The 22,664-nt window shown below is 35.4% G+C and overlaps 1 protein-coding gene across 12 annotated transcripts in view; it reads right to left on the bottom strand.

Moving 5' to 3' along the window:
- Positions 1-22,664, bottom strand: part of LOC117242443 (cAMP-specific 3',5'-cyclic phosphodiesterase-like) — a 350,276-nt gene that overhangs the window by 43,584 nt on the left and 284,028 nt on the right. For 11 of the 12 annotated variants that reach the window (XM_033509124.1, XM_033509125.1, XM_033509121.1 and 8 more), the window contains 3 exons: positions 5,728-5,829; positions 3,437-3,501; positions 1,152-1,264 (listed from right to left, as the gene is read on the bottom strand). In XM_033509124.1, coding sequence (XP_033365015.1) covers positions 1,152-1,264; positions 3,437-3,501; positions 5,728-5,829 — 280 coding nt within the window. Of the gene's footprint in view, positions 1-1,151; positions 1,265-3,436; positions 3,502-5,727; positions 5,830-13,675; positions 14,125-22,664 lie in introns of those variants that run through there. The other variant, XM_033509126.1, reaches the window with a different exon arrangement.

The raw sequence follows: 22,664 nt of genomic DNA, 5'->3' as shown, positions 1-22,664 counted from the left end.
AGATTCGAGTGCTCAAGCACATAGAAAAAAAGAAATAGGAAGTAAGAATCATCTGACTGGCTGGTGGATATTTTACTTTTTATGGAGGACAGGAAATTGAAAATTCCCGTAACCAGGATGGAAAATTGATTAGAAGAACGATCATTCGAAAGATCGTGGCAGAAGATTTATCAGGCATTGTTTTTGTTTGTGTAGTTTGACAAAGATAGTAGCAAAATATTCTTGAAACGTCTTCTGTATTTATTTCCTTACTTACGTGGCTAAATTTCTAAAATTACGTGGAAAACAACCTTGGCTAAAGAAGAATTAATATCTTCGGTTACTCAGAAGGAATTGATTAACAACTTTGATTACAATCTGAGAAACCTTATCTGATTGTAAATTGTAAACGTGTCATCAACTTCAGAGTAATGATAATTGAAACTAGTTTACCAGTTCTAGAAATTTAGTAACTTCTAAGAATTTTCATTGATTAACGTTTCAGGTATTTGAGCAGAGTCAATTAAAAATCAACTATCTCGCAAGGTTCCACGGAATCTTGCAGAGTAATCCTAATTTATAGATGACTGAACAAAAGACAACGTCCATCAAATTTAGTTTAGTTAACTTGTACGAAAATGTCGAGTCATAAAATTCCTCGCAATCCAAAACCACGCAATTCAATTATTTTTATCAAACGAAATTAACGTTTATAAGTCGAACATTTTTTCATTTTGATCACCTTCGACCCACTCTAAAATTACTCTCGATACTTAATGATCAAATCATCAGTCCCATCGTTTCTTACATTTTCAGAGAAAAAAACCAAGTAATCTTACGAATTGCCGATACGTATAATTTTTCGTCCGAATATGTTGCTAGATATTTATGAAAAATGTTCGTCTCATTTGTTAAAACGAGAGCGTGATATTCGGATAAAATAAAAATTTCGAATACTACGACAAGATCAACGTGTCTAACACACTAAACGCCTGAAACCATTCGAATAATGGCGATCGCATTATATGCGATCGATTGATGCCAAATCATTTGCTCGCAGTTGTAGCAAAAGTGTGACAGCCTCCTTAGAGTGCACTGAACTCGATCCAGCGACGATTCACCGTAAATCAAGCGTGTCCACTCGAGAAAGAAAGGAAGTGAGTGGGTCTTACCTTCGTTGAGGCCATGTCTGATACGGACTGATGCGTCCGAATGGTTTCCAGCTGTTTCAGGCACCAGTCTAGCTCGTACATCGTATCTGCGGCTGTTTTTGCGTATTCCTCGTCTGAAACCAAAAAAAAAAAGGAGACTTTAGTACCACAGAGGAACGGAGGAAGCGACTGAGAGCTTCCTGCGACACGATAAGATTTCTGTGAAGTTAATCGTCGCCTTGTGAAGAAGCGAGAAAACGAGCCTCTTCAAGCCTCGACAGACTTTTCCTCGGATACGGTTGAACAAAAGGTGCACGAGAGTCTGGTTGCTTGGATTTGAGGAGCAAATTTGACATGTTAGGGATAGTAGCTGTTTTACAGGAAAATGATACACTTTTTGATTTCTTTTTTTTTTTTTTTTGATAAAAATTCATTTTTTTCTTCTTTTTTAACAATGTTTCTTTTATTTGGTTCTCTTTTTTCGCTTAATTTAATTGGAATGTGTTTCTCGTTTAATTTTGAATTTCTCTAAAAATGTTTCTCTGAAAATTTCGTGTAAAAAAATATCGTATGGAAAAATGTTTCATAAACACGGAATTCATATAAAAATATTCCATTGTGTGGAATTATGAAACAATATTCTGTTTAAAGATACTCTATGCGAAAGTATGCTGTTAAGAAAATATTTCATGCAAGAATACACCACTTGAAAGATATCCTGGACACAAATATATTAAGAGAATATTTTATATAGAAATATTCCACGTGGAAATATTCTATAGAAAAATATTCCTCTTGCAAGGAATTTTATATGAAAATATTGCAAATCAAAATATTTTACAAAAAATACTAATATAATAATAAAATAAATAATAATATAAGGATATTCTGTACAAAAATACTCCACGTGAAAAATAATAATATATCGAATATAAATCCATTGTCTTTCATGTTTCCACGCAAAGAATTTCGCTAAATCTTAATAAAATCTGAATAGAATAGAAAATCTTTGTCTCGCTCAGTTTCCTGATAAACAGAAATAAATAGAACACCCTCAAAAGCGTTCTCATGGCCGAATCTAATTTCTCAGAAAAATTCTTGTTCCAAGAATCGCACGACAATGAGATTCCTGTTTCTTTTTCACAAGCATCGTGACAGAAACGAAGCGAAGTAGATGAAACGAACATCGTGGAAACAAAAAGACACGAAACACTCGTGGAGGAATTATGAAATATCCAATGTGGGTGGAAAACGTTGTATGTAGATGATGAAATAAACGTGCGAATCTCGCTAAAGATGAAAGGTTGCATAAATGAAGCGTAGAAGAGATCAATCGGAAGAACAAAAGGGAAAAGTGAATTGACGTCAGACGACGAATGCAGCTGAAACGTAAAAGATAGAGCGAGGGCCGGACTTCAATAGCAATTTCGAGAAATCTCATTTTCTAAGGCAGACAAACGTCATTTTATCGAATAGTCGCGTTGTCACGTGAATATTTTACTCTTCGGACGAGAAAGATTCTGCTTTTCTATCTCGAAAGCCATTTCCACTGGCAGGACGGATAATTACACTTGGATTTTAATGAGCTCGATCTGAATGAATTTTAGAAATATGAAAGGTGACGCGTAATTGGGTCTTCGTACAGGCGAGTTAGTTACAATTGATTCTTAAACATTCTATGTTGTTAACCATGGGATTTTGTTCTTAGGAAAACTTAGATACCAGGCTAAATAAATTCTAAGCGATGAAAACTTTGAACGATGCACTATGTTTTATGCGAATAGCCATACTTAAAAAGATGATAAATTTAGTTTGCAAATACTACGGATTCGTGCATTGTGATATTAATTTTCTTTTTAGTCTGTTTTCATTGTCAAGAAAGATTTAAAAAAGAGTTAAAAAGAGTTAAAATATTTCAATAATTATTTAATAAGTTTTTTTTTAAAAAACGATTACAAAATATAAAATTAAATCGAACTAAATTTCAGATTTTATCGAAATAAAAATATTTCATTCGTCAAAATTGTACTTTCTGTTTAAAATATTATCTTATTTGAATTATACAACGACGATTATTTAAAACAGTCGAAATATTCTTCATTCGTATTTTATCCAGCATTGATAATATATTTAATGAAGTTTCTTTTTTTCCATGTGTGTCTTTTCGCATGATAGTATTTCCTAAACGTTTCGATTCTCTTGCGGCTGAATACTTATAGAACAAACATCGTAAAGAAAATGTTAAACAAAATTAGAGATTTTGACGTCGATGAAAGATTTTTGGCGAATATCGAAGTGATTCTTACCTCCTAGCGTTTGACCTCCTTGTTGCTGCGATGAGCTGCCCGCCTGCTCACTGTTCCTTCGTATTCTGTAGACAAAGTACAAGAAAATATCTTTAACAACGAGTTTCATCAACATAGAAGGTGGAAATATAACGTACAAATTATAAAGCGTATATTATCGAAATATGAAATTTGATAAATTTTAATCAATACGCTTTTTGCGTAATGTACGTAGAATTAATCGAAATTTATCGATAAATATATGAAAATTGAATTCACCGATATTGTTGTTATTTCTATACTCGGAGATAAGGTATCAGAATAGTTATTGTTTTATCGAATGGATAAATCTATCACACCAAATAAGTTGTGAGGCAAAAAAACCTTTATTGCACGCGCTTACAAAAACTAAGGATAAAAACAAAAAGGCATCTTAAGCCTATCGATTAAATCTATCGATTGTAAGTAGGATCATTCTCTAGTTACTATTTCTTATAACTAACGCATCTGCTAATGGATGGCGAGCACGAACTCACCTTGTCATTTTCAACAAATATTTTATGAACCAAATGTATGGCATTTTATATTTTGATCAAATTTCGACCATGATTTTCTGTTTCATAAATTATATACCGTCCATTAAAATTTGTATAATTCTACATACAATTCGGTTGACTATAATTTGAATAACAGATAAAATCAATTTTGACAAGTCTATATTAATTCTAAAGTTCATTCTACCAAATTACGTTAATCGTTATTCTGTATAATTATCACGATCCTTGTATTAAAAATTCCAAATTCGACGTCCAATCGAATAAAATTAAAACATCGTAAATTCAAAGCTAAAATTCGCAATCTCATTTTTTAAATGTTTCGGGAAGATATAATTATTCCATGACGATTACGAGGCAGACAAACGTAGGTGATGCAACGATAAGACCTTTCCACAATACTGTGCACGCGTTATCTGAAATTTTGCTATCCAGATACTCTTATTGTTTTATAATTTTGACGATTTCATTGATTTATTCTCGCTTTAAATCCAGGTCACACGGTTTTAACCTTTAATACCGACAATTGATACACGTGCGCGTGTACGTATTATCCGTCACGTGTCTTTATATGAATTTCCTATTACATTTGTCATCGTATTAGCTATATTTTCAGTTCGCATTTTCCCATTTATCCATAAATTTCGATTGCTGAAACGAATATCGCGGAAGATATTCTATTCTATCGAATATGTTTATTATTTCAATAACTTTTCGATTTATATGTAGATCACGCGAAGGTAAAGAAGAATCGTGGCAGCACATATGGGAGGAATAAAGAGATATAAAGGAAGAAGCGATTATGGGGAGGAAAGGCGAGGGGATAAGATGGATGCTCGAAATCGGGAAGAGACGTAAAGACAAAGAAGAAAAAAAAAACGAGCTGAGGAGAAAAGCGGAAATCAAAGTGAATTCAGAAAACATCGGAGATTAAAGGTTTACCACGCTAGGGAAACGGAAACTTTTTTCTTATTTGGTGTTTTATGTTATTTACGTTATTCGGAGTTACGGTAACGTGAAAAAGTTTTCCCAACCTTTCTTTATGTTACGACGAATGAACGTTTCTCGTAAATAACAAAGTGTAAGCGACGAATGATTGAAAATTATTTATTTCCATTTCCTGCACAAGCATAGTGAAAATTCATCGGAAAAAGAATAGAACCGTAGAAAAATCTGCACGTGCCGTCAATTAGTTGTAGAGAATTCTGTTAACGATTGAATATTATCATGAAAACGGTACGGTATTTTTGAACTTCCAGAGAAATACCAAACAAAGCACAATTGTTCGTTAACAAAGCGCGAACAAATTTTCGGAAATGACTTGACGTCATATTGCTGGTCAACTGAAAATCAGAAAAAATTCTATTTTTCATGCAGGCTAATTTTCTATTATACAATCGAAGTATAAAGTAGTATCATCGCTATTGTTATCAGAGAAAATATAAAATGTAAAATATAAAATACGAGAAAACGCGATGTACGCTTAAAATAATGAAAAATGGGAAAAAATGCGAATATTAATATTCGCTCGCGAAAAAAAGGCGAAACACTGCAATCTTGATATATCATGTTCATGATATATTATATTTCTATGTATATATGTATATTACTATGTATATTTCTTTACCTATTGTAACGCGAAAAGAAGTTCCAAAAACATTTTCATACCGCTGTATTCGCAATCATTATCGTTAAATAAATAAATTAAAAAAAAAGAAATGTGGTACTTTTTATTTATGAAAAAAAAAAAATACTTACCGGTTCGTGAATGCATCTGTGAGCAACAGGAGGTTGTACCTGACGGATCGTAGGGAGGCAAGAATTTGCGCGAAAGGTGTGACGATATATTCCTCGCCATGGCTGCAAGATCAAACAGAAATAAAATCAACTTTTTATGTTTCATCGATATCTGAAGCATAATATACAGTGAAAGGAGTATTAATGGCTAACGTTCAGCTTGCAATGAACTCAACGGCATTGCTTCTTGTTTCCAAAAGCTGCACTCTAAACTCATGCATGCGTGGCGTATTTCTGGTTTCAAACTGTACACCAATCGTATTACATCGTTTGCAATTTAATTCGCTGTTTAAATATTTCATGATATTCGTATAAATTCAATTACGTTATTCTATTAGCATAACGTAATTATATTACACCGATATTTTGTATCATCGTAGCTTTTAATAGGATATTTCGGAATATCTAATTTGATAAACAGTTCTTGCTAGGAATTTTGTCTAAAAAGCAACTATTTGTTGCTATCAAATTACTCTTTCGACTCTATATTTTTTTATTTTTACGAATTTTAAAAAGTTCGACGAAAATATTGACATTCGACCAAGGAATTTTAATAAATCCAACGAAAATATCATTTAGCGTACTATTTCCCATGAATGCGATCGTTGTATATTTCATATCAAACTAAGAATTGGTACAATGTTAAGTACAAATAGAATAAAAAGAATAAGAAGAACATGTGTCGTGTAATTTCCGAAATTTCAAAAATGACGAAACGAGATCCCGAGAGATAAGACGAATATTATCGTCTCTTGTAACTTGTTAATTCGCAACTAATAAATTACACTTTCTCAATCTTCAATCTGAACGAAGCTTCGTGATTTCGCTGTGGACGAACGATTTCATTGATTTTTTATTTACTGGTTTGTTTATACCACACTTTGTCGCAGTATGGAAGTTAGAAAAGAGTAACCGACTAATTAATTATACACACGTTAACGATGGTAAAGTCTATTTTCAGTCCCCGTCGAAACACCATCGCCATCGTTCATCGCCGCGTTCTCGATTTCCAAAGCGGCAGGTCTCTCGCGGAACTTGCATTAATTAAATCACGCGCCTTCCTACGCGCGAACACGTACACGCGCGTCAATTACTTCACGCTTTTCCCAGCGAAAATTACACCCCTTCGAAGGGCACAGGTCAAATCATCGGTGGATCGTTCAAGCTTCATAGCGCTAATGCTAAAAGCGTCATCGATATTCACGGATTAATTGATCGAGCCTAAGCTCGATTACAATCCAGGAATCTTGTAAACAGTATACGTTAACAATCTCTTCCTTTCGTTTTTCAAATATACGATACGTAAAGGGAGGTTGCGTATCGAACAAATTATGATATTTAACGTAATTAATGATTCGCAATTATTGTTGGAATATTCGATTATTAATTTACGATTATGTTACTGATTTTAATAATTACTGTTTAAGTATTGGATTATTATTTTATAATCGTATCAACGATTAATAATTACTATTTAAATGTTGGATTACTAGCAAACGATTAAGCTGATTTTAACGGATGTTTGTGAATTTATATATACGTTTGTGATATATAAAACGTATAAAATACCTCGATATTTTGAGATGTAACATGCTGTATTAACGATTCAATTGTTATCAGATATAGGATAGCAGATCGTCTACTGCTACATTGATAAATGTGAAATTTTCAATGGAAAATCGTAGGGGTTGATATAACGATTTTTACACAGCTCGTTCAATGGTATCGTTTTTAGCTGTTCTCGATGAACGTGTGGTAAAAATTAAATTGAACCGGCAGTATAATTGAATTTACTTAGGAGGAACGTTTATTTTATTCGGATTGGATGATTTTCCAGCGTTGACTCGATTTTTAATTACTACCACCCATCGAGTTAACGAAAGATTGATCAACTGAATGTTTTTCAATCAAATAAATGCAACTCAGTTACAAGGAAATAACTAATTATTAATTATACAGGTAATAATCTTCGTGAAAAAAGCTTGGAACGTGTTAGGTAGAAGATTCAAAGAAATCTAACAAAACTCTAAATCGATATGTAAGAATCAATTAAAATATTTAACAAAATGTTGTTTAAATGCTACTATTTTATTTTTCAAGCGCTTTTATCTTCATCATTTTATACTCTACAAGCAAATGTCTATTTGCACGCGTAAGAACATTTAAAGTATTCGATAACGTGCAACATGAGGATACACGTGTAACTCAACTAATGGATCACGTGCTTGAAAGATTTTCAATAATCAAAATTCAAATTGATTTACAGAATCGTGAGAAATATTCGTAGAACAACGATGAATTTTTCCTCAGAAACTAGTACAATAATCTTCAAACATCTTTTTATCTTCATCGTGTTATCCAAATGTATTCACACATGTAAGCACATTCAGCGTATATTCGACAACGTACAACAACGTGGAACCAATTGACCACGTTATTCAGAGATTCCCTTCAGACCAGCGTAGGATCCGCAGTCCAATAACCACAGCAATCGCCATTTGATCCCAGAACGTAAGCTCAATCTCATCAGGATTACAAACTTCTCCATGTTAAAGCGCCCCTCGTCGAAGTAGCCGAACCAGAAGATATTCCAACGTGAACATCAATCAACTCAATCTGTGCAATCCAGAAGAAACTGGGTTGCCGCTAAACATCCCTCTGCTAAAAGACTGCGGGAGATCCGTAAGATTTTGGCCCAAGCCTCGCTGAATCCACCCTCGAACAAAGGGAATCGCGTCACGTAAACGGCCTGCTGTTTGGGTTTTCCGAAGCTGGCCATTAAAAGTAGACGAGAAACGCCTCGATCCGTGGCAAGAATCCCCAGGCTTATCCGTATTTATTCGATTCGAGCGGCTGAATCGGTGCCAGGCTCGCGAAATTGATGAGACCAGGGGATGGTTTCTGGGTCAACGCGTGCCACGACTGCTCAGCACGGTAAATACCGGTCGTGCCTTTACCACAGAAACGATTTTTGATGTTTGTAAATGCTGGACAGAAGCTAGCAGACGTTAGGTTGGATTAGATCGCTGTGAATATTCTATCTAGCTTCCTCTGCATTCTCGCCAGTTTCTCTTTGCAAGTTTGTTTTTTAATTACGAGGGAAGGTCCCCGAACGTTATGAAACTTTAGGGATTTGTAGAGGATATATAGGCATGTATTACGCAATTTTCTTTCGCCGACCAAATTCCCTCCAAGGGGATGAAACACATCCCTGAAGATCCGGCTATTTTCCCATTTCACGTCGTAACTCGCTGCCTGTAAGAGATGGGGGAAAAGTTCTCAGGCAAAAGTTACTTCTTTTAATTATTACTCTCGTTTGGTAGAGAATTTATCAATGTTACAGCCGGATCTTCAGGGGTCAATTTCACCTACTTAGAGTGAATTTGGGCAGCAGAACAGAGTGCGTGACACGTACCTATATATTCTCTGCGTATCCCCCAAGTTTTATAACTTTTCGAATTTACTGGTGTTGGGTTACTTCGTGTTAGGAGGTTACTCCTACGTTGCAAGGTTGTTATACAGTGAAAATTTTAGAACGAACATTTTTACAGTGGAAGATACTGTTTGAATTGAAACGTATGCATACATGCGTGTTTATAAATTTTTGGTCCATTTTTCGCTATACACGGACATATCTAAAAATAAAATCCATATGTACCGTGCATCAAATTCTTAAAGTATTTGTATTTTCGACCGATCGTGGGGAGACGCGATCGAGAGGAAGCGCGTCAACGGGAGTCGTAAATTCCCGTTACGATTCTAAGAATCGACACCGCGAATCGATCGATCCGCACGCGTACCGAGCGAAAATTCAAAGTCGATTTTCTCGAAAACAAAGCCTCGAAAGAAAAATTGTTATTCTATATTTTCGACTTCTTTTTTCGCGTAGAATCACCCCCTTTCCGCTTGTACCACCAGTTACCAACCACCCTGTATAATTACCTGCTGTTCCGTAATTTCTAAGAGCGAACAATAAACCTAAGGACCTTTCAAGTATCGACTATAAACCGAAAATATTTGCAGAATTAATGGTTTCAATAAGATTGAGTTTATGGCGGGGCCTTAGGTTTGTTAAGGGTGTACATAACCTATTTCTTAGATATTAAAAACTGATAAATTATATTTATCCATATTATCGAGCTCTTCTGATATTTTCTTTTCAAAAAATATTTCTCCTTTGTTCACGCCCAAAACCATTTTTCATCCATCTTATATTTTTATTTTACTTGTCCCGTAAACGCTGGAAATTTAGAAAGGAGTGCAATTTCGAGGGCGGGCACATTTTCGAAAAAAGAAATAGAAGAAGAGGTCAGAAACAAAAAATGTGGACGATGAGAAACAAGAGAGGGCAGGAAGCAGCAAAGTGCCGAAAAAAGAGCAAAAAAAGGAAAACCGTTCTTTTTAAAAAGAATCTCAACTGGGTCAGCCTACAAAAAGGCATGTTTCATAGCGAACAACTCTTGGACGCTCGCAACGTCTTTTCTATCTTCATTTTCCTCGTGAATCTCTAATTAAAACTGTTTACAGCGGTTTATTTTCCATGTAGGAAATTCTTGTTCGAAGAATTTCGAAATAAAAATTAAGATCAAGAGAGAAAAATTGAAAAATAGATTTTTCTTAAATATATGTTACACAAAAATACTTCAGACTGCAATTGCGATTTTTTCAAAAATACTGTATATATATTACGTTACGTAGAGTATTCTTCATGCGTGAATATCTTTATTATTGTTTTTCTGCAAAAGATAATCGCTATCTTTGCATTGCAATTTTTATCTTCCTTTCTGAGTAACGTATCATTTGTCGATGTTGTGTCACCAGATCGGCGAGGTAAAATTACTTTCTGATTCGAATCTAGGAAATCTGGGATATGATTGACGGACGAGTCAAGCCGTTCCGTTACGTAAGCTTCGAACAACTCTCTTCGTCTTTGTAATTAATTTAAGATAAATCGAAATTTCCTTTCGAAATAAAATAAATGTATGCATAGTAAATCATATAAATTATTTTAGAATAAATGTATAAATATATTTTAACGATCGTGTCAATATAAATAGAATCGGTCAAAAGTATTATATAGAATTTCCAAAAGTATTCTAAATATATTTCTAAAAATTAAGTTAATTCAAAAAATTGTTATCTTATACTCGACTGCTAAAGAGAGTGAAAAATGAGAATATTATTTCACCTCGATTACGCACTGTCCTCATCTTTCAAATTACAGTTGTAGTGATAAAAGAATTCAAGCCGGTTTTAATTCTGCACAGGTGAAAATCTCATTTTCGAATGATAGCGTTTGATTAATCGAAGACAATAATTCGATTGCACGGTGAAGCTGGTTTTAATGGAAGCGTGATTAACGAATCAGTCGCAATTTCCATTTCATTCAGGACAAATGAAGGGAAAGACTTTTCCGAAGATTAAACTGTATTCGAGTAAAATCGTTTAAATCATCGATCGCCGCTATGCATTCGAAATTGACTAAAATTTGACTTTGCAGAAATTTATCAATTTTATTGCGCTAAGAATATCGTAGAAGACTGATAATTTAGGCAATGTACAAATATTTACAAAATTGTTTTCATATTTTGAATTTATTTATTTTGCAAACAAACGGAAACGAAACAGATTTAGAAAGGCAAGATCGTGCAAATCTGAATGAGGTTCTGGCTTACTTCCAACGCGCAGATTTATGTATCATACGTGACAGTCATTCGCCTGATTCATTATGCAGATACATCAGTCCGATAAGCGAGCGACTAGTAAGCATTCGTGAATCGATTCTTTGAACATTAGCCAATTATTTCAATCCGTTTTTGCGTAATTCCGAATATTTTGGACCCGATCCTGGGTGTGTTTTTTCTCCAAAAACTACGTTGTTATTTAAAAAGTATGAAAAAATACAACTCAAAGATCTAAGAATAACACCTTGATCGATAAGATGATTTTCATTAAAATGTATTAAAATATTATTTTAATAAGTTCGATTTCGTTGGAAATTCAATTTGTGTATTAGAAAAATCGATAAAGCGCTATCTAAGTAACATTGATCGCAATCGATATTTCTTACATAATGTAAACGTGTTGTTTTATACCATAAAATTACATTTAACTCGTACTTTCCAAAACATCTGTTAAGATAACAGCGATTACGATCGCGACAAATTGAGTATCTTTATCACCGTGGGATTATCGATTTATCTAATCGAGTAAACTTCGTGTGAATATCGTTTTGTAACATTTTGGATGAAAAATTAGCGTCAATTATAATCCAATCAGCCTTCAAGAGTCGTTGATCAAAATTAGATCAAGCTTAATCGTCTTCCAACGATCGTTCATCAGTGCCTCGTTATCCGCGAGTTAATGCGAATTATAAAGCAATTAATTGCGAAAAGTCGATCGCGCTTTCGTTACGTTAACTTTCGATGATCGATAAATAAACGTTTCCGATATTGATCGATCTATGTGCCTTAATCTGGATCAACGAATGGATCCGAGAAAATATAGTAAATCCTTATAGATATCTCGGAATCTTTACCTAAGTGTTCTTTGAAAAATTTTCTTGAACTGCGTCTCATATTGCGACTTTTTGAATCCTTTTATTCGCATTGAGACATTCGCTTTACTATGAATAGTTAAGAAACAAGTAAAAGACAATTGGAATCTCTGATTGAGCTTCCTAATCTCGATTCACGGAATCATTTGCACACGATCAGGCTTTTATCGATCGTAAGTCTATCAATTTCGTAATTTTTTTTAGCATTTCTATAGATTTGTCTACTTAGGGATTATTTTGAATTGCGTTTCGTGTCAAGTATTCGATTAGTAATATTAATTCATAAACAACATTGCCTAGTTCAGTTTCCTAGAATTGACTACACTTTGCAAAGTCCCTAGATTAAATTTCTAGAAAAAAAACTTCCTACTAAGCACTTTAGCCTATTTATGATAATCTATAGACTGAATTTTCTACAACCGAACCTTTCAGAGAACTAAACTCTACTAACTGAATAATGAATCTCGATAATCAACAAATTTATAATTTATCTCATCCTCTTTCGCCCATCATCGGCTAAATCCTTCCAAAGCTTAAATGCCTCGTGTACTGCAAGAAAATTAATAATATTAGTTCTGCCATTACAGTCTCTAAACTCAGTTTCCTAACGTACATAATCTCAAAGGCTAAGCACGTCTAATCTCTCAACGGTATATTAGTGGCAAAAATTTCCAAGCCATATTGAACAATTTCCCCAACTTCGTCGTGCTTACACTATTCAATAGTATGAATAGCATTAAAATCCTCGATACGCAATTTTAACTAGTTATATTCGTACTATTAAGTAGTATATTTTTAATATTTTGTATACTTCGATACAATGTGGATATACCGTTGTGCATCTTCGAATTTTCCATAAACGTGTCAAAATCGATAATCGGTTCATCAGCGATGATTTACATCGACTCTAGGGAGTCTCGCGAAAGTCCCTAGCACCAAAAATCTACTCATCAGCAGTGATTTACGCAGTCTCTAGAAACTACCCTTCCAAAGTCCCTAGAATCCACAGTCTGCTCATCAACAGTTATTTACGTAGATTCTAGAAAGTCTCTAGAGTGTCTCTAGAAGCTTTTAATCCGAACATCGATCTCGATTCGACAGGTTAGCAGCTGTGATAATCATCGACTCTAGGGAGTCTTGCGAAAGTCCCTAGCACCAAAAATCTACTCATCAGCAGCGATTTACGCAGTCTCTAGAAACCACCCCTCCAAAGTCCCTAGAATCCACAGTCTGCTCATCAACAGCTATTTACGTAGATTCTAGAAAGTCTCTAGTGTGTCTCTAGAAGCTTCTAATCCGAACATCGATCTCGATTCGACAGGTTAGCAACTGTGATAATCATCGTCCACTTACAAGTCTCTCTTTGGCGATGACTCGAGGCACTGTTCCCAGAACACAGCCTTCCTGGACGGTCGCATCCGCAGAGCGCAAGCAGATCGAGTGCGAGGAAGCCCTGCAGACATCGTTATGACCCCTCCACCGGCCAGGGACGGGGAACTCATTCCACCGCCGCATCTTTTTAGGCCGCCAGTGGACGTTGGGGAGTCCATTAAGCCTCCGCTAGACCCAGACATCGTTAGATCCTCTTGCTGTGCGCCTTCAACCACATATCAACTCGTTGCTCGCTTGGTCTCTTCCGTTTTGGATCATGGCAGGTGGTAAATAGTCTTACAGTCGGTTCAGCAAGTGGTTATAGATGATCGAAGTGGTATAATTAGGCGACGTACGTCCTCATGAATGTAAATCTTGGCTCTTCGTAGGTGTCATTAACTGTGAGAGCTTTCGTTCTTGAAGTACAGTGGGTTGAAACGATTATGGGATCGTTAGGAGGCACACAGCCTGATTACTGTGACTGAATTAAGAGACACGGTCGGTTTTGGCATGTGAAGTTAAGGTTTAGCGTCTTATATATTATTATTTGTTTCAATGCGTTCCTATTCTCGATTCCCTTTTTAGTTATTCAATTGGGGAATTATTCGTATCGCAAAGTCTGCGAAGAACACTTTATAGCGAGGCCTGTGTGGTGATGCACTTGTTGATCGAACTTTTATTTCGTAGATGTTCTTTTAAATTCACTTGGCACGTCATTAACGATTCATGGTTGACTATACACTTTCACAGACACGGTTCTCACAGAGGATATCACTGAATCGTCTGAATCGTAGTAATTCTCAAGATGTTGAAACACCTGGTACGAAAGGTATGAAAGATTTAATAACGTCGCAGCATGCATTTTTTATTTTCGCATCCCAATGTTATTTTAAATCTTATAGAACTACTGGCCAGAGTACTAAGACCGAAATTGAAGTTTCAGTTCTACTTCCTAGCTAAGATTGTTTATTCGTAAGAAATGAGCTGTTACGCTAACTTCTAGCACTCTAACTTCTCAGCAGAGGCGCGTTTCTTTTTTAAAGAAAACTGAGGCAATCTTCTAACTATGGAATTCTCGTTGAAACTAAATATGAGTGAAATATGAACTCTCACGGCAACCGTGACGTTCTAACTTTTTAGCAGAGGCATATTCCTCGCTCTTTTAAAGAAAACTAAAGCACTTTTTAGTGTACTCTTCCGAAGAAGATTCCACTGTTTAAAACTCATTTGTTCAGAATTGCCGAACTGAACATGTTTTTAACAAAAGTATCAGAATCTTCTTTTAACTTGACTATTTAGTCATCAGACAAACTATGGAAACACCTACATTTCTTGCAATTACTAAGAACTATCTGACCTCTAAACTCCTTTAATCGACCGGAAACCAAAGCTTGCTCGATCAGGACTAAAACTTGCCCATCATCAGCATGACGACGACGAAGAAAGGTTTTCAATCCCGTAGGATACCGTTTCCTAAACAGCGACTTGTAACGATCGAAACTCGGCAACAATAGCGGACCAGACAGAACATTGTTCTATTTAACGATACATCGAATGAAGACCAAGTACGGAACAGTTGAAGGAAGAGAAAAGAACGGTGGAACAAACGCTGAGACGAAATCAGGTTCAATCTTCTTGTTATTCAGGCTGGCGGTAGCAAACGAGGAGCAACTTGAATTTTTGTTTACTCACGCGGAGACTTCATTAGAACGATTGAATTTCAAAAGCCAGTCTGTTGAAAAGACGAGCGGGCGCCGCGACGCTTCTACAAATTGCGTGTCGTCTGAATTTCAGATTGTCGATGAAATTGCCGTCATTTGAAAATCATCCGGCCGCTCTACTTTTATGGAAACGAGGCAATTTAGTCCCCTTTGCCGCTATCAAATCGCGTTTTCAACGAGCCAGTTGCCTTTCTCAAACTGTCTTATACGCAAAGCAACGTATCTCTTTCGTCTTTGTTGTTTGTTCATTGTATCCACAGATTTATGATTTATGAGAGAGATAGTTTGACTCCTTTTCTTTTTTTTTTTTTTTTTTTTTGCCATCAAATCGCGATTCTAAAGAACCAGTTATCCTTCTTCTTGCCTTCTCCTTTTACTTATACAGGGTGGTTGGTAACTGGTGATACAAACGAAAAGGGGGTGATTCTAGGCGAAAAAAGAAGTCGAAAATATAGAATAAAAATTTTTCGTTCGAGGCTTTGTTTTCGCTCGGTACGCGTGCGGTACGTTATAATGGATCTCACTGTAGATCGTTCTCTCGATGGAAAAATTAAAAAAAAATTTTTTATTCTATATTTTCGACTTCTTTTTTCGCGTAGAATCACCCTCTTTCCGCTTGTACCACCAGTTACCAACCACCCTGTATATCGTAAATATATACTTGATATCCATTCGTAAATATTACGATACTTGTGAAGAGCTAGACGAACTTTGGAAATCTTCAGAAACTTCTTAAAAGCTTTAGGAATTTTTATCTCCTATGATAACTTTAAAAATTTTCAAAATATACAAAGAAAATTGGGATTTATTGCTGAAATCTTTAAGAATTATTATTTTTTACGACAGTTGAAGTTACAAACAATTTATTCAACACGTTTAATGTTACGACGATAACTCCATCAATTTGACGCAATGAAAATTAATTTTCTTCTGTATTTATATCTATCAGATTTTTCTATCATTTTGAACGAAATATTTATTCATTACTGAACAACGAGGCAATTTTGCAGCAGCGGCCTGATGGGCTAACTGGGACAGCTTGACTAAATGAAACTAATTAATCCAAAGCTTCGTTGGCAAAGAGTCTCGTTATCTGCCAAACGATGCTACGATACTAAATCGAAACGTTGTCATTCGCCAGCTTTCGATTCCTAAATTTAACGAAGGTCCTTCGCCATGCGAGTAGCAATTTTGAAAACTAAATACGTTTGCATATTGTCCGCGATAAATCAAGAATTTTCAGCTTTTAAGTTAAACAAACTGCCCTGTAAATCGTCGATTTTAACGATGAGATGATACTCTTCCTGAAAAAAAAATCATCCAGAAGAAGGTTTCAAAGAAATTATTATGACGCGCCAACCGTGATTTAAAACTTTGCTGCGAGGAATTTAGAAAATAAAAAGTTAAGACGAAGCAGTAAATGAAATTGAAATACGAAATTAAAAGTACGATGAAAGTTTGAACGAAACGTAAACCTTTTTAAATCGGGCGAAATTTGTTTTTTCTTCCTTACGATATATCCGCGGAATTGATAGTAAATTTAAATACCGTTGAATAAGCAGAAAATCGAAGTTACGTTTACAATTTAAAGAAAGAAACGATCGAAGAGAAGATTCCACTTTGTCGTGTCATAAATGCCACTCTGATATTCTAGAACGAATGTCAAAGCTTCCGTAGTTTTGTGACGTGTAACAACGACGCAGAAGAGTATCGTATTCTCGGCGGGAGCTGCGTGTTTCGGTGAAACCGGAGAAGCCGAGAAATATCGCGCGCGGCGTTCGTATTGTACGAGGGGACAAACTTTCTTTGTTCTGCCTTATTTCGAATTCGGAACAGAGCCTCGCCGTATAGATAGTCGAACAGATAGTTCGACCAAACTTTGATTATGTTTGCACCCATTAGAATGCGGATTATTGTATTTGTTACGTGGAAGAAAGTATCACTGGTTGGACTATGGATGTTTACGCGTTTAAGGTGTGTTGCAACGCGCAAGAGTATACAGGGTAGTTGGTAGTTGGTAAATAAAAAATTTTTTTAATTTTTCCATCGAGAGAACGATCTACAGTGAGATCCGCTATAACGTACCGGACGCGTACCGAGCGCAAATTCAAAGTCGATTTTCCCGAAAACAAAGCCTCGAACGAAACATTTTTATTTTATATTTTCGACTTCTTTTTTCGCGTAGAATCATCCCCTTTCCGCTTGTACCACCAGTTACCAACCACCCTGTACACTTCCAACTCACTATACTTCGAACAGTTCTTATTAAACTGCCGATGTTTACGCAAATTCACATTTACGTACTGTTTCCTCCATGTAAATCGGGTGGCGTAAAGTTTTTCCGGGTAACATGGGGTGGCGAGTGGAAAATTGAAACATTATGTAAATTACGAGCGTTTCTGTAGATTGAAATTTCTCATAAATGTAGTTATCGCAAGTTAGTTGTCGTAAAATAGCAGATTCCCTAAGATTTATATTATTTCTGAATAAAGTTTCGTATTCCCGAAAATTCTATTCGATTAAAAAATTTCTCTCGTTGGAAAGGAATTGGAAAATACAACGGGTGATCGTAATATATGATATAATTTCGCAAAACGAATTTAAAATACAGCACGACTGGTTCGTATAACAATAACGAGCGAATAGCTTGCGAAACGAACATTAATTTCTTGCTTCTTCGATAATGCACGAAGGCCTAATTTCATCTACAATAGCCTGCTAAAGTTAAACAGCCGATGGTCTCGAGCTGGTCGATACTTTTTTATCAAACTGTCGGAAATGTACACGTAAACAGACAACAATATACAACGCATTCCAGCAACTGGTTTCACATACGATAAAATTAACTTCCGATGGCCAGGGAAAACCGGTATTCAACCATGTTACCCAGTGCATTTGTTTTCGAAGAAGTTTCGAGTGGAATTTCGAGTGGAAAAAAATAAATCGAGAATAGAAACCAGCGTAAGCAACGAACTCGCGTAAACATGGAATCATCGATCGATGGATCAACGAATTTTTAACATCGAATAACAACATTTTCATTCTTCAACTTATTGTATATTTATTTATCGTATGCAAATTTAATTTACATTCGATTCGTACGTCCTTAAGAAGCTTCAGACGCTATTTCTATCGTTTTTTTTTTCAACGAAAAAAAAAAGGAAAAAAAAAATAGACGATTCCGAATAAATGGAAATTTTGTTACAATAAAAAAAGTTATCGTTATAAACAGTACACGTTAACAAAAGCAAACTCCATAAATATTTGTACACATACGCAGCTATTTCTATGAAAAAATCTGTGGATAAACTTCTCGATAGTATCGTCTATATGGAACTGCGCGATACAGCGATTTCAATGATCGAAGCTCTGTTGGATACCGTTAATTCAGTGGCCTGTGAATTCGTACGTACGTGTTATACGTGCTGTACGCGTCTATTTTCATGGAAATTTCGCGCGGTGTGAACAGCTAACGGATAAAACGCGTGGCCCTTTCAACAGACAGATTGAACAGGCGCGAGCCTTTTGAAATTTATGAAAGAACATAAAAATCAAAGGGAGTAATTAATCGAATTATTACACACGCGGTAATTTTCAGGGAATCGGAGAGGTGGAGATAGAGCGAATAAATTAAAGTGGAAACGTTTCACTTTTATTTATGAGAGAACGTGAAAATGGAAAAGAGCAATTCGTTGAATTTTTATAAAGAGGTCGGGATAAAGCGAGTAAATTAAAGTGAAAATGTTTTACTTCCATCGAAGGTGATGTTTACGATCAAAGAGTAGGAAATTTTCAATAGCCTTTTCAATCGGTTTCAACAGCACGACGTTCAATTAATATCCGTCAATCTTACTCGGAAAACAGATATGTTTTGTAGAAATACATAAGAAACGTAGTTTTTTAAACAATTCTGATTTCACGGTCTGAAGATTACAAGTCTTCTCAAACGAAATAATGGAAACTAAAACAACATCGTTTTTGTATTTTTCTATTGTCTTTAGTCCGTTGTTTATTTTTCCTTCTTCTCAACTATTTATCAAACAGTTCCAATCTCCAGTTACTGAAAACAAATCTATTTTCATCGAACCTTTACAATCCATTAATTTCTATCAGCTTTTTTTTCTCACAAATATTTATTTACATTTATTCCTCCATAGAAGTTATCGATTTCCCCCAAAATCGTCTTCTATTTTCCTTCGGTTTTTTTAAAGCTATCCATCAAAATAGCCGAAATTGCTCAGTCAGAAAAAATGCATTCACCTTTCGTCCAATAAATCTGTCGATTTCCTCCACAAAGATAACTCGTCAACCTTTCGTTATATCTGTCCGTACATCGTCACCAATTTTTTCTAAAAATTCTCTCTCCTTTTGTCCTCCTTCGTCTATTTTCTCGTGCAAAAGAATTCCGTGAGTAACGGTGATTGATGACGTAAATATTATCGTATTTCCATCACTGAATATCATGATTACTAAGAAAGTGACGACTCTCCAAAAACTCGAATTGAATAAATCAAGTTATTCGCGGCGAAAATTAAGTAGCAAGTAAGGACAACGACTGATAAAATTCGGAATGGAATAAAAAAACCGTGTTAATACGCTTCAAGGATTGTCCACGAAATTCTTTACGTAAGGAATTCGTAACGCAATCGGCTGTCCTCGAGGAGCCGGTTGCTGGATCGCCAGTAAAAAGGAATCGAGGCTTCCGCTACGGTTCGATCGATTACAAAATCATCTCGTAACGCGTTTCTTTCTGCATCCAAGGGAAACCAGGGAGAGAACAAGAGAAGGCTGACCTTTCTCACTATTGACGTAATTCAAGAGGAATCTTCTCGGACTATTTTTCACGATCGTTCGATATCGACGTACAAACGCGTTTAAATCTATTTCCGATTATTCAAAGATACACGGCACTCATAATGGTACTTCTGCGTCCAGTTTTCTTTCTTTTTTCTTTTCAACCAACGAAACGAATTGAACGAATTTCAATGAATTAAATGGCTCTTCAATTGTCTTTTTTTTTTTGTTAACTAGTGTAAAATAGGTTTAACGAAAAGAAATTTGCCGTGTAATTTTGTGTCAATTGGTATGCATCGACGATATGTTCTTGAATTTTGCAATATATTTTCATTGACGTTACGATGACCGATAAAATTAATTTTATTCTTGCAATAGATATAGAGATTATTAAAAATATTCGCTCAAGTATAGTTATTGGTATCGATAGAAAAATGAATAGCGAGTATAGCAAAGCAAATTCCATGTGTAAATGATTATTTAATTATCGTGGTCGCAAAAAGATATGTAGGAAATATAGTAAACAAAATGTTGTCGTTTCTAAATTAGCGAAGAGCTAATGAAATTCAGAAATTAGGTAAAATTCTAATTCGAGAAACGGAAGCAATATTTTCTCGGATATTTACTCAAGAATTGCCAACAAGTATGTAGTAGGAAGCAACAGTGGGTCAGGTGCTTTGTGAAGTTATATCGCCGCCAACTAGAATTACATAATGAGCATGATCTATTAGTATTTCGCGGCCAGCCAGAGCTTCGAAAATTTATCTAACATAGAATTCTCATTATCCACAAATGACACTTGAATGAATATTATTCGAATATTTGTTATGTTCGCGAAAGAAAATTGAAATATCACGAAAAATCAAGTATATAGAAAATGTACAATGGTCCAAGAGCAGGCATAATTATTGCGACATTTCCAATGATCTCGCTAATAAATAATTAAGTTGTTGAATCATCAAACTGGTTAATTCTTAAATTTTCACACTTTCCAAATTACAAATTTTTTCTCGTCGAATATCGAGTCCAGAAAAAAAGCGAATTAATTCGTAATTTCACAATTTTTATCCGCCAAAATAATACGAAATCTGTCTTTTAAATACGAACTTCAAGTATCCCAAGGCACGATAAACGTGCACGCGCCGAAATCTTGCCGATATCAGCTCTTAACCTTAACCATTCTGATAACGTTTCACTCGTCCGTGTAGCTAAGATATCAGACGATTGTGCAAGAAATTTGAAAAAAATGCCAAATTTCTTCCTTGCTAGATTAAATTACCATTAAAACGCTATATACTGAAAAAAAATATATACTAATAATAGAATATTAATAATTTAATAATATAACGATATTACAATAATTTACTCTAACATCGTATCTAATATCACATAAATAAATTTGCGGAAACGTTCGATCTTTCCTCGAGTTAATTTCAAATCGAATCGCGCAAACCTATCGAAAGTCTCGTTTCGAGTCTTCGCTTAGACCGTCCGTAGTTGAAACCATAAGCTTCTCTTACATCATCTTTCTCACTTTGCCATCTCTCGTCGAGCAGACACATTTTGTTATAGAAAATTAGGTCAAACTTGCGTATCGGCGTTTTCCGTTTAAACACTAGAGAAGCAGTGCCAAAGTTTCGACAGTTCGATTATCCTTTAATCCGATTCAATGGCTCGTATCAGCCATCGCGAACTTACAAAATGGATCCATCGATCAACTCGTTACTTCCGCGGAAATATTTGCTGGGGAAACGATTGGGAGGAAAAATTTGGTGGAAAATTCGTGGGAGGATTTCTTGGAATTTTGTAAAGAGAAATAAGAGACGCGCGATGAATCAGGTAGAATTAGAAGAATTTCATCGAATTTCCATAAATTCCGCGGAATTTTCCTTAATTCGTAGCAATCTCGCGGAATTTCGCGAAATTTGTAGAATTTTGTAAAATTGTGCCGCGAAATTCGACGGAATTTTCAAGCCACGATTCGCCAACGACTTAAACAAAAACACCAATCTGCAATTTATCCGAAGACTATGGCGAAGATTCGACGTTCACTGAGGAATTCAATGGAACTTAGACCGAGAAAGCAGGTTATTCGAAAACCTCGTTGGAAAATTCAATGGCAATTTTAATAAACGTTCCGCTTAACATAAAGCTGAGCGAGAAAGATTCAAAGTCGATAAATTACACAAAACTGCAGCAGAATAGACGGAAGAAACCGGTCGAGAAGTTCGTTTGAAACTTCATTGGAACACTCGTTCAAACACTTAATTAATTAAGAAAAATTGTAACTTCGCCGTTAAGTGAAATGACTCACGAACCAACTTAACGACGAACTATGGTCAGTCGTGAGAACATTCAAGCTGGGAACAGTGACGAAACACGACGTTGTCATTAACTTGACGCCACGGTCGACCGATAAACGACTCGCCTAACGCACGATAAATCTGATAGGGGAG

The sequence above is a fragment of the Bombus vosnesenskii genome, unplaced genomic scaffold, assembly GCF_011952255.1.
Source record: "Bombus vosnesenskii isolate JDL3184/JDL3185 unplaced genomic scaffold, Bvos_JDL3184-5_v1.1 scf7180000016274, whole genome shotgun sequence".
Classification (NCBI taxonomy): Eukaryota; Metazoa; Arthropoda; class Insecta; order Hymenoptera; family Apidae; genus Bombus; species Bombus vosnesenskii.
This window is presented reverse-complemented; position numbering and strand designations above follow the sequence as displayed.